Source organism: Sciurus carolinensis, chromosome X (assembly GCF_902686445.1).
Source record: "Sciurus carolinensis chromosome X, mSciCar1.2, whole genome shotgun sequence".
NCBI classification, from domain to species: domain Eukaryota; kingdom Metazoa; phylum Chordata; class Mammalia; order Rodentia; family Sciuridae; genus Sciurus; species Sciurus carolinensis.
This window is the reverse complement of record NC_062232.1, coordinates 39,074,707-39,087,087: the sequence shown is the minus strand read 5'-3', so window position 1 is coordinate 39,087,087 and position 12,381 is coordinate 39,074,707. Positions and strand designations below refer to the sequence as shown.

Genomic DNA, 12,381 nt, shown 5'->3' with positions numbered 1-12,381 from the left:
ACCTGCCTCAGGATCACCTGGGATGGTGATCCACTAGGATGGCAAGGGATCATGAACATTTACCCAGGAACTGTGTATTTACCCAGTGTAATACCAATGTGTATTGTTTGTATCAGAGTTGAAAAATAAAATTGTATGTAAGTATCCTAAGACAAGCATCCTGCCAACTGCAACCCACCCATTCCTGGAGCCTCTCCAATACTATCTGGCTTGTCCCAAACTTGTTCTGGGCAAACTTCTGACTCTGAGAGTGCCACTTGCACTGATCCCTCAAACTCAGGTTATTGTCCTGACCTCTCCCTCTCTGCCTCCCTCTCTTCTTCCTGTGATGACTGCCTTCAACTTGGTGAATAGCACCACATACCTATCTGGGTCCCCCAAATTGGAAACATGGGCCTAAGTCTTCATTCCTCCCTTTCTCTTGATCTCTTCCCACTCTCACATCCAACCATGGTACTCGTTCATCAAGCTGTTTTTGTAATCACCTGTAAACTGTGTGGTCTTCCTCATGAAACCCTAAGTACCAAGAAGATCTCAAAAAGGGAGACCTACAATCTTAAGTCTCATTCATCGCTGCACTCCCAGAGCCTACCACAGATCCTGGCACACAACAGATGCCAAATATATGTGTGCCCAAAAGAAACCACTCATCCACCGTGTGTTTGCTGTGCCCAGAAGTCCTTTCCTAGCATCCTCCTGGATCAGTTCTCACAAGGGAACAAGCCTGGGCTGCTTGGGAGGGGCGGGAGCAAACTCACCGTCTTTCATACTCCATGTCTTGATAGGGCCTGCGGGGGCTGCTGGGGCCCCTTCTCAGCCGCTGGCTCCGTTTCACTTCCCAGCCACCCCCGCTGCTGCCACCATGATCTGCCAGCCTGGGTGATGCCTCTTGCAGGGACTCTGGGGAGAAGGGAAGGAAAAAAGGGATCAAGGCAGTTGGGGGCAGAGAGGGTCTCTTGGAGAGACCCTCATTGTCAACACTCTCTGCTGTCCCTTAGCCCAGGGACATTGTTTTTAACCTCCTAGTATTCCTGTGCATCAGAGCAGGAAAGCAGGCCCCTTACTTCTTCCTTTTCTCACAAACATGAGGCTTGAGCCCACTGTCCCAGAAAACAGCAAAGCCTTCATCAGAGAGCATTCTGCAGAGTCTCTGTGAATCAGGGCTTTTTGAGATTGGTAAGGCAATTTCAAGCCTGGGGCTACTTGCCCCAGGGGAGTTCCCAGTGCTGAACGATTTGCCTGAGATTAGGTACCTCAGACAAGATGAGACTTCACAACAATGGAAATCTCAGGGCCCCACCAGGCACCTTCCACCTGCCCAAGGTACCATTTCATCCTCTCCACAAAATGCTGGCTGCCCCCAACAAGCCAGAGACCACGAAAGACTTTTGGGGGAGTGTGAGAAGAGACAGCCACCACCTCCCTGGGCTCCTGGCCAAACACAGCCCTGGCCCTCACACAGCAACTAGCCCAACTCTGATGTGCAGCCGGGTCCCACAGTGGCTCTCTCCCCAGGGCTCTGAGGCCAAGTTTTCCAAGGCAAAAGAGGCCCTTTCTGAGCTGTTCCAAAACACTATGCTCTTCTTCTAGTATGCAGAAGCAGCCACTTCATCCGACTTTCAGGGTTGCCATGAGAATTAGGGAGTCTTGAGAGCCATGTGACCCTGCTAGGGGTCAGAATGTATCACAGAATCTTCATGCCCCACCCTCTGAACAGGAATCAGGTGAAGCCAGGCGGTTACAGCACCTGCCCAACATTAGGTTGCCACCACACCTTTCCTCCTTGTACACATACTAATTTTCTCTTCCTCCTCAAGCCAGGGGGAACCAGTTACCTGCTTCCAGGTGGGTAAAAGTGAGAATTCCAAGCTGGCCCCAGTGGCTGAGAAAACCTTCTAGACTCTGGCATCCACACAGATAGAAGCCAAAGTTACAGCGCAAACCCCAAATAACTACGGACCAAATCACAGAAGGATCCTACATTTAGAGTCTAATCAACACACTGAGCCCCTTTTCAAACGATGAGCGTCCATGACACAGAAACGAACTCCCCAAGAAAAGGGGCAAAAGTCACACATTCCCTGACAGTCGCTCCGCAGTTACCAAATGGGTATGAGCAAGTAACAAGACAGCCCCCCGAAGAATAACAACCAGAGTCACAGATACACATCCCAAAAATAAAGACCAAAGTCATATTTTTTCTCAGCACCCGCACCCTCCCCCTCCCCCACGAATAAGGACCAGAGCCACCGGACATTTCCCCGTGGATAGATAAGTAGCAAAGTAACACAGGTCAGTCAGCACACCTCCTCCCCTATGGATAAAAACCAAAGTCGCAGACACGAGCCTTTCCGTGGATAAAGTTCGGGACGGCAAACTCACTAAGGCCCTGTAGCCCACTCCCATCCGTCCCTCCCTTCCCCCAACCCGCGTGCACCCGTCCCGTGTCCTAATCGCGCACGCGCTTTTGCTCTAACACGAAAAAAAAAAAAAAAAAAAAAAAAAAAAAGACACCCCCTCCCCGGTTCAGGCCAGACATACATCCCTCGGCTCCACGCGTAACCCGGACCCGCAGTCTGCCCTCGCGCCTCTTCTAAGCAACCCCCCACAGGCTCCGGACCCCTTACCTCCGCCCCCACGACCAGCGTCGACGCTCACCTTCTCGGCCCGGGCTGTCAAAGGAGGGCTCCCAGGCATCACCTCGGCCCGCCGCCACCTCCTCCAACTCTCCCAGTTCAGCCAAGGCCGGAGCGCTCAACAATCAAGTCCAAGGCTGGAGGCAGAAGGGAGGAGGGGGGAGGGGAGAAGCGCCAAGCGCGCTGCCCTCCCAGAGAAACTCACTGCCGCCTACTCCCAGCCGGCCGCAATCACCAGCACAAAATGGCGACGAGGAGAAGGGAGCCGGCGCTTCGACCACCATCCACCTACTAAGGGAGCGCGCTCTGGCCGGCTTCGTCTATTGGTTGCCGCCCGCCGTCGGCCGGCCCTGGCCGCTTCTGATTGGCAAGCGTATGCCACCGCCCCACTCCCCGTGAAAACGCCCCGCAAGACCAGAAAAAGAGTAGCTATTGGCCAATCCCGCAAGGCCCGCTTTTTAGAAGCGTGGCTTCCTTTGAAGTTGAAAGCGAAGCGGAAGCTCCACCTCTTTCCCTACGGGGCCTGCCAGATGTCACCGCTTTCTTCTTATCAAGACGAAATTTCTCAGCCTAACCAAGAGGATAAGAGACTGGCTGGTCCCATGAGACCATGACATGGGAGGGAAAGGAGGACTTCTCAACGCCCCTCCTCATTTGAACACAAACTTGAACCCGGGATCTATTTAGTGAGGTGGGGGCGGAGCGACAATGGTCACGCTTGGGTCAACTGCAGCTGCGCACAGTTCCATTTCCGTCTCCGCCCCCCCGAGGCCCTGGAGCACAATCTGTCATGGCGACCGAACTGTTAGGTTTGTGCGCTCGCCGCCTTTTGGCGGCAGCAGCGACACGAGGGCTCCCCGCTGCCCGCGTTCGCTGGGAGTCCAGCTCCTCAAGGGCTGTGGTCGCTCCGTCTGCTGTGGCGGGAAAGCGGCCGCCGGAACCGACCATGCGCTGGCAGGAGGACCCAGAACCCGAGGACGAAAACCTCTATGAGAAGGTGAGTGGGAGGGGGAACGGGACGCCGGAGGGGTCAATCAGGGATCCGAGGACCGGGAGTTGTAGAGGACGTTCTTGGATGCTGAGAATTGCGCAGCCGGCAAAATCTTTGAAGACTTGGGAATTTTGTCTTGCTTGTCCTTTGTGCCCTGATATCTTCGGTCCAGGGCCAGAGACTGTATTGGCCTTACTTTGGAGACAGAAATCAAACCTGAAGTGCGCAACGCTCAAAACACATGAGAAGAAATAGAATCCCGCTAATACTAAACATTGACAGGGCACTTGCTTGGTGTCAGTCCCTGTTTTAAACACTATATACATTAACTCATTTAGTCTGCAAAACAACCCGATTTTAAGGTTTTTCTCATCTACATATGAAGAAACTGAAGCACAGAGATGCGAAGTTTTTTGCTCAAGCTCACATAAATGAATATGGTATTTGAACTTAGAGCTACCAGGTCTCCTGTACCATGTCAATAGCAGAGGCTCTGGAGTCAGCCCAAGTTAGAATCCAAACACTAAGTTATCTGTGTGACCTTGGGCAAGTAGCTTAATTGATGCCTTAATTTCTTTGTAGAATGGGAAAAATAATAGGACACCTAAAAAATAAAATCTGTTCTCATATAATTGAGTGAGTCAAAAATCGCCAGAAGAGAAACTGGCACTTTGAAAGTACTCAACATTAGAAGGTGTTTATTATTGCCACCTCCCACCTCTAAGATGTTGTGAGGTTTGCATATTTGAAAAGACCTGGCACATAATAAGTGTTTCATCAACACTAACCTCTGGTTGAAGATATTGGATATATAGGATGCTATAGGACAGATAAGTACATGGAGAGTAACTTGGGGGCAGGGTGCTATTTTATTAGGTTGAACCATAGGAAGTTGCCAGTATTCAGCCATTTTTGACCTATAAAAATAGCAGTTTGCTGTGGTTCTTGGGTTGTCTGTTAACAAGGTGACTAGGGGATGCCTCCTAAAGGAATCGAAGGAGCCAACTCTTCATTTGACAATGAAGTCAAAATCTTGAATGAAGAGATGGAGGTGGATCCAGCTATAATTAGATCTGGGAGAAAGGCTTTCTAGGCAGAGGGAACAACAAGTGCAAAGGCTCTGTGATGGGAAGGAAATTAACGTGTCCTAAGAAGAGAAAGGCAATTTAGTGAGGGAGGAGGTGGGTCTGAGGGAAGATTGGAGACCAGGTTATACAGGACCAGCATACAGCTTTATGATGCAACAGGAAGCCCTCACTGACCTCTCCTTCACAGAACCCAGATTTTCATGGTTACGACAAGGACCCTGTTGTGGACCTCTGGAACATGCGGGCTGTCTTCTTCTTTGGTGTATCAATTGTCCTGGTCTTAGGCACCACCTTTGTGGCTTATCTGCCTGACTACAGGTGCAAGGGGCGTCTGAGAGACTGGGCTGGGTAGGGGGCAGAGGAAGGGGTAGAGGTTGAAGGGGTCTCTGCTGGAAATCCTGACCCTGCACCATTGGGAAATGGGATGCTGAAGTGGGGTAGGGTACTGGTGTGTAGTGGAGATTCCTCACATCCACCCACTGCTTCTACCTCCAGGATGCGGGAGTGGGCCCGCCGGGAAGCTGAGAGGCTTGTGAAATACCGAGAGGCCAATGGCCTCCCCATCATGGAATCGAACTGCTTCGACCCCAGCAAAATCCAGCTGCCAGATGATGAGGACTGACCAGTTGCTGAGTGGGACTCAAGATTAGCCACCTTCCCTTCCTGCTACCTGCCATTCTATCCACTCCTCAGGGGGCCTAATTAAAGGGACTGAAAATCTGACTGGCTACCATTGTTTTTGTTGTGAAGGGGATTTGAAGGTGGGATTGTCACAAACCTTAAAAGGGTCACTGCTGCCTTTCCTGGATGTTCTGGTTATCTATTACTGTGTAACAAACCTCCTAAAGCTTAGTGACTTAAAATCACAATATGATATTATCTTTCATGATCTCTGGGTTGCATGGGCTTAACTAGGTGACTCTTTTGGGGATCTCAATTAGATAGTGGCTGGAGCTAGAGTCATCTGAAGCTCAATTGAACTGGAAGTCCAAGATGGTTTCTTCCCCCATGTCTGGCATTTCAGTTTTCTTCCACATGACTTCTCTCCAACAGAATACCCTAGAGTTCTTATGGAGTTGTTAAGGGCTTCTCTGGGTAGGGATGTAGCATATAGGAAGATATTGATGGCAGCCACCTTTAGAAATAAGCTACCACACTGGGACCTACATTTAAAGTTGGATTGGGATGACTGAAGATTGAGGGTGATGCATAAGAGAATGGTTTTTCAGTCACTGAGGATGTGTTTGTCTACCCTTCTCTGCTTCTCTCTGGGTTTGGAGACATCTTCCTCTATCTTATATCTTGATCAGTCTGGATAGTTCTCTATTCCGTTCTGTCCCAAATCAGGGTTGTCTCTTACTCAAAAACCATCTCAGGACTGAGGATATGGTTCAGTGGTACAGCACTTGCCTAGCATACTTGAGGTCCTGGGTTCCATCTCTAGCAACACCAAAACAAAACAAAATAAGCCTGCATCTCTGTGTACATGTCTGTGTTTCTCTCCTGGCCCCAATTCTTTTTCTCAAACAAATCTTCCTCCCCTCACTTTCTCTCTCAGAATAGACAGTCTCCATTGTCTCCTTGCATTAATACCACTGGACCCAACCACCAGAGGCAATGGTCTGCCCCTGGCTGATGAGTGAGTCTTAGGAGGAGCCCTAGTCCCCGTGTATGTGGCTAAGGCAGGAACCATATCCACATGATCCTTCCTGTAAGTGAGGACTATCATTCCCTGAGTGCTTCCTTTTGGGGCCACTCTCCCAACACAAGGATAGGCCCCAAAGGGAGCACTCTCTACCCTCCAACCCGTATTTGCTGAAACTGGAAGTGAAGGGACGTTGGCCTAGTTATTCAGTTTGTGGCCCAGAGAATGCACCCCCTGACACACCAGCATGCAAACTCCAGAAGGGCAAGGATTCAGGTATGTTCTGCTTAGAGCAGTGATTGGCCTAGTGTGTGTTTGATAAACTTTTGGTACTTACCTCCTATGTAGGTGATATCCCCTACCCATCCATTCCCCTCAAGTTTACAGCCCTAAGGATGAATGCTTCCTATTTCCCTAGGCTCTGCCTCATCAAGCTCTTTTCATTTCTGGTACTGGGGATTGAACTCAGGAGTGCTTTACCACTTGAGCTATACCCTTGGCCCTTTTATTTATTTATTTTTATTTTGTTTTGTTTTGGGGTGCTGGGGATCAAACCCAGGCCCTTGTGCTTGCAAGGCAAGCACTCTACCGACTGAGCTATCTCCCCAGCCCCCTATTTATTTATTTTTATTTTGAATCAGGATCTCACTAGGTTGCAGAGGCTGGTCTTAAACTTGTGATCCTTCTGCCTCTGTCTCCCAAGTTGCAGGGATTATAGGCATGTGCCTCCATGCTCAGCTTCTGAACGTTTTTTTTTTTTTTTTTTTCCCAGGGCCAAGGACTGAACTCAGGGCCTTGTGCGTGCTAGGCAAGTGCTGTGCCACTGGCTAAATCCCCAACCCCAAAGGGTAAATTTTTTTGTGTGTGGTGCTGGGAATTGAACTCAGGGCCTTGTGCTCACAAGGTGAGCACTCTACCAACTGAGCTATATCCCCAGCCCTCTGAACATTTTTTTAAAATAATTTTTTGTGATGCTGGAGATCAAACCCAGGACCCTCCACATACTAGGCAAATGCTTTACCACTGAGCCATATCCCTAGCACTCTATGAATATTCTTGTATAGATCTCACATCTTTTTTTTTTTTTTTTCGGTACTGCAGATTTAACCTAGCGGTGCTTTCCCACCAAGCTACATTTCCAGCCCTTTTTATTTTTTTATTTTGAGACAGGGTCTTGGGGCCTTATTAAATTGCTGAGGCTGGCCTCAAACTTGCAATCCTCCTGTCTCAGCCTCCCAAGCTGCTGGGGTTACAGGCATGTGCCACCTCACCCTCTTGTACACGTCTTTTGATGGACATATGCACTAATTTCTCTTGGAAATATATCTAGGAATGAAGTTGGGGTAAATGTGATCAGCTTTAGTAGATCATGCCAATTTTCCAGTCTACACTACCTTTGTGGTAGATCCACCATCACTTGTCCTTTCCCATCTTTTCCACTGTATCCACTCTGGCAGGTGACTGACCTTTTAGGGCCCACACTGGGACAAAGGGGTGGGAATTGAGTGTCTATTGAGTGTTAGGCCCCTACAGTGTGCCAGGCACTGATGGATATGAGTCCCTGCCCTCAGAAATTCTGGGACTAGGGTCGGGGCTAATGTGAGTGGTCAGAGAACTTAATCACAATGATTCATCCTACCATTTGACCCCAAGGCCATTTGAATTTTGATATTTTGGGACCCAGATTTGCTGCGCCAACATAATAGATGCCAACCTCCATCCTTCAATCTAACAGAGCATTTCTTCTGTACAAGGCCCAAAGAACAAGACAGTTCCTATGACAGGCACTGTCATCTCCCTGTCCATAGCCCTGAGGCCTTACGGTTCTAGTGTGCACTGGCTAACTTTCAAACACCAGATTCTACGTGGCTTTGCTGGAGGGCAGATTGCAGGTGCCATTAAATTAAGACCCTCACCCTGCCCCAAAGCAGCCTTCAACCCTGACTGATGAGAGCTGGTAGATAAATACTCTTCTCCCCTCACCCCTCAGATTGGCCAATTTGTATGTTCTCCGCTGGCCTCAAAACTCCCCAGTGGGAATATTGCCCACAGTGGTGAATAACTTAAAAACACTTTATTGATTGCTATGTGCAGTGTGGCACATGCCTGTGATCCCAGAGACTTGGGAGGCTGAGGCAGGAGGATAGAAAGTTCAAGACCAACTTCAGCAATTTAGTGAGGCCCTAAACAACTTAATGAGACCCTGTCTCAAATTAAAAAAAAAATGAAACAAAAAAAATAAAAATAAAAAGGGCTGAGGATTTGACTCAGTGATTAAGTGCCCCTGGATTCAATCCCTGGTACCAAAACAACAACACTTCCAACAGTTCTTTGGTTGCCTTCCCTTCATTGTCTGCTTCCTCACTTGTCCGATGCCCTGCAGGCATGTCTTGGAATCACTTCCTACATAAACTACTTGACTTCAATCCTTGTTTCAGGGCCTGCTTCTGGGAGACAGTCTTTGTCCTCAAGGAGTTTACAGGATGGTGGGTGATATTCTGAGATATCCTAAGTTAAGTTACATGCCCAAGAATGGAGGGGGGCAAGAGATAAGTGAATTTCATTTTAACAGTTTCCAGCTAAATCAACAAAGAAAAAGGAAAAAACTGCTTTGCATTCCTTTCCTGTATGCTGCTGATTAGCCACTAAGGCAACATTGCATTCTTCTTTTAGAACCAACCAAGCAAGAAGCAGCAAACACTTTTATGTATGGACTAACCGCCTATCCCAGGACTTTGCTCACCTGGAGGTGTCCTGCCTCTCTTATCTATAGCGAGAGGACGTCCAATATAAACGATTTGTTTCTTCTCCCTACAACTCATTATACAGCACCCTGGCCCCTTAGGTTCAGTGACCATTTTTCCAACTTATCTGGCTATGCTGCTGGTGACTTTGGAAATTTGTCCCAGAACTGATCCTTTCACCTTTGCCTAGCATCTGTAATCGCTGTAATAGCTCAATAAACCCTGAAATATCAGAGGCCTCTTAGTCTCAAAAGTTGATTTAACAAGGGCAAGACAATGAGAAACAAGCTCATAAATCAATAGATAAGTCCCACCAGAAGGCTAGTGTGGCTGAGCTATTGTGATGACAAGAGTGGTTAGAGATGACGCTATGGAAGTGGTCAGGGGCCAGACAGAACAGCAAGGCTCCATGGACCAGAATTAGAAAGAGTTTAGGTTTTATACACTGCACAAAGTTGACCAGGAGCTTACCGAAAACAGATTAGCAAAGTGCATCCCAGATAATTTGGGACCATCTAAATGGGATTGTTTACAGTTCTTCTCATGGATTACCCAGGAAATAAAACTAAAATATCTTGGGATGGGGTTGTGGTTCAGTGGTAGAGCGCTCGCCTAGCGCGTGTGAGGCACTGGGTTTGATCCTCAGCACCACATAAAAATAAATAAATAAAAATAAAGGTGTCCACCTACGAATAAAAAATTAAAAATAAAAAAACTAAAATATCTTGCCACATTCACAACTATTATAGATAGACTTAAGCATCACAAAATAATATGACAACAGCTAAAAATGTGAACTTGGAAATATATTGAGGGTCCAGGTGTGATGATGCACAACTGTAATCCCAGTGACTCAGGAGGCTGAGGCAGGAGGATCATGAGTTCAAAGCCAGCCTCAGCAACTTAGTGAGGCCCTAAGCAACTCAGTGAGGCCCTAAGCAACTTATTGAGAACCTGACTCTAAATAAAAGTAAAAAGGGCTGGGGATGTGGCTCAGTGGTAGAGCACCAGGGTTCAATCCTTGGTAGAAAGAAAGAAGAAAAGGAAGGAAGGAAAGAAGGAAGGAAGGAAGGAAGGAAGGAGAAAATTAATTAAGCTGTAGTTCCAGCTATTCAGGAGACTGAGGCAGGAAAATCACTTGAGCCCAGGAGTGTAAGGTCAGCCTGGGCAAAATAGTGAGATCCTGTCTTAAAACAACAACAAAGTATAAATGAGCAAAAATTCATGGAAAGAATACAATTTTCTTAACAAATTTTTCTTTCTTTTTTTTTGCAGTACTAGGGATTGAGCCCAGGGGCACTCTACCACTGAACTACATTCCCAGCCCTTTTCACTTTTTTATTTTGAGACAAGGTTTCACTAAGTTGCTGAGGCTGGCCTCAAATTTGTGATCCTCCTGCCTCAGCCTCCCTGAGTAGCTGGGATTATAGGGGCGTGCCATCACACCCAACAAATTCCTGTCTTCACACTATCACTGAGCTACACCCCAATCCCAAGAGAACTCTTCGAACAAGAGCTAAGTTCTCAAGATAGTTTAATCTACATCGTGTACAACCATAGAAATGAAAAGTTGTACCCCATTTGTGTATAATGAATCAAAATGCAGTCTGTAAAAAAAAATAAAAGCGAAACAAAACAAAACAGAACATGAGGGCTGGGGAGATAGCTCAGTTGGTAGAGTGCTTGCCTTGCAATCACAAGGCCCTGGGTTCAATTCCCAACACCGCAAAAAAAAACCAAAAAAACAGAACATGATACCAAAACCAGACAAAGACACATCAAGGAAAGAAAATTTTAGACCTATATCTCTGATGAATATAGATGCAAAGATCCTTAACAATATTCTGGCAAATCACATACAAAAACATACTAAGAAGATAGTGCACCACGATCAAATGGGGTTCATCCTGGGGATGCAAGTTTGGTTCAACATCTGGAAATCAATAAATGTAATTCATCACATCAATAGACTTAAGGTTAAGAATATATGATTATTTCAATAGATGCAGAGAAAGAGTTTGACAAAATACAGCACCCCTTCATGCTCAAAACACTAGAAAAAATAGGGATAGTAGGAACATACCTCAACATTTTAAAGGCTACTTATGCTAAGCCCATGGCCAACATCATTCTTAATGGAGAAAAACTGAAAGCATTCCCTTTGAAAACTGGAACAAGGCAGGGATGCCCTCTTTCACCACTTCTATTCAATATTGTCCTTGAAATACTAGCCAGAGCAATTGGACAGACCAAAGAAATTAAAGGGATACAAATAGGAAAAGAAGAACTCAAGCTGTCACTATTTGCTGATGACATGATTCTGTTTTTAGAGGATCCAAAAAACTCCACCAGAAAACTTCTAGACCTCATAAATGAATTCAGCAAAATAGCAGGATATAAAATCAATACACATAAATCTAAAGCATTTTTATTCATAAGCGATGAAATATCTGAAAGGGAAATGAGGAATACAACTCCATTCACAATAGCCTTGAAAAAAATAAAATACTTGGGAATCAATCTAACCAAAGAGGTGAAAGACCTCTACAATGAAAACTACAGAACATTAAAGAAAGAAATTGAAGAAGACCTTTGAAGATGGAAAGATCTCCCATGTTCTTGGATAGGCAGAATTAATATTATCAAAATGGTCATAATTCCAAAGGTACTATACAGATTCCACACAATTCCAATTAAAATTCCAATGACATTACTCATAGAAATATAGAAAGCAATCATGAAATTCATCTGGAAGAACAAAAGACCCAGAATAGCCAAAGCAATCCTGGGAAGGAAGAGTAATGCAGGAGGTATCACCATACCAGATCTTAAACTCTACTATAGAGCAATAGTAACAAAAATAGCATGGTACTGGCACCAAAATAGACAGGTAGACCAATAGTACAGGATAGAAGACACAGACAAACCCACATAAGTACAGTTATCTCATACTAGACAAAGGTGCCAAAAACTTACAATAGAGAAAAGATAGCCTTTTCAACAAATGGTGCTGGGAAAACTGGAAACCCATATGCAGTAAAATGAAATTAAACCCCAATCTCTCACCCTGTACAAAACTCAACTCAAAATGGTTCAAGGATCTAGGAATCAGACCTTAGACCCTTCACCAAATAGAAGAAAAAGTAGACCCGAATCTCCATCATGTTGGCTTAGGACCAGACTTTCTTAACAAGACCCCCATAGAACAAGAAATAAAAGCAAGAATCAATAAATGGGATAGATTCAACCTAAAAAGCTTTTCCTCAGCAAAGGAAAC

At 46.1% G+C, this 12,381-nt stretch overlaps 2 protein-coding genes across 7 annotated transcripts in view; one reads left to right on the top strand and one right to left on the bottom strand.

Moving 5' to 3' along the window:
* Rbm10 (RNA binding motif protein 10) overlaps nucleotides 1–2,941 on the bottom strand; it is a 28,699-nt gene extending 25,758 nt beyond the window's left edge. For 3 of the 6 annotated variants that reach the window (XM_047535923.1, XM_047535926.1, XM_047535927.1), the window contains exons 1-2: nucleotides 2,628–2,940; nucleotides 759–900 (exon numbers count right to left, since the gene is read on the bottom strand). In XM_047535923.1, coding sequence (XP_047391879.1) covers nucleotides 759–900; nucleotides 2,628–2,697 — 212 coding nt within the window. In that variant the 5' untranslated portion in view covers nucleotides 2,698–2,940. Of the gene's footprint in view, nucleotides 1–758; nucleotides 901–2,627 lie in introns of all 6 variants that reach the window. The other 3 variants (XM_047535922.1, XM_047535924.1, XM_047535925.1) reach the window with 2 other exon arrangements.
* Nucleotides 2,942–3,166: 225 nt separating this feature from the next.
* On the top strand, nucleotides 3,167–5,438 carry Ndufb11 (NADH:ubiquinone oxidoreductase subunit B11). The gene is made up of 3 exons (XM_047535928.1): nucleotides 3,167–3,633; nucleotides 4,903–5,033; nucleotides 5,211–5,438. The coding sequence occupies exons 1-3, from the start codon at nucleotides 3,427–3,429 to the stop codon at nucleotides 5,335–5,337; spliced, it is 465 nt and encodes a 154-aa protein (XP_047391884.1). The 5' UTR covers nucleotides 3,167–3,426; the 3' UTR covers nucleotides 5,338–5,438.
* The last annotated feature ends 6,943 nt before the right edge of the window (nucleotides 5,439–12,381 follow it).

Excerpts from the sequence above, each read along its gene's own strand:
- Ndufb11 (XM_047535928.1), top strand. The coding sequence starts at position 3,427 with ATGGCGACCGAACTGTTAGGTTTGTGCGCTCGCCGCCTTTTGGCGGCA. Across the intron at positions 3,634-4,902 it reads ACGAAAACCTCTATGAGAAG|AACCCAGATTTTCATGGTTA; the intron begins GTGAGTGGGAGG and ends TCTCCTTCACAG. Across the intron at positions 5,034-5,210 it reads GCTTATCTGCCTGACTACAG|GATGCGGGAGTGGGCCCGCC; the intron begins GTGCAAGGGGCG and ends TTCTACCTCCAG.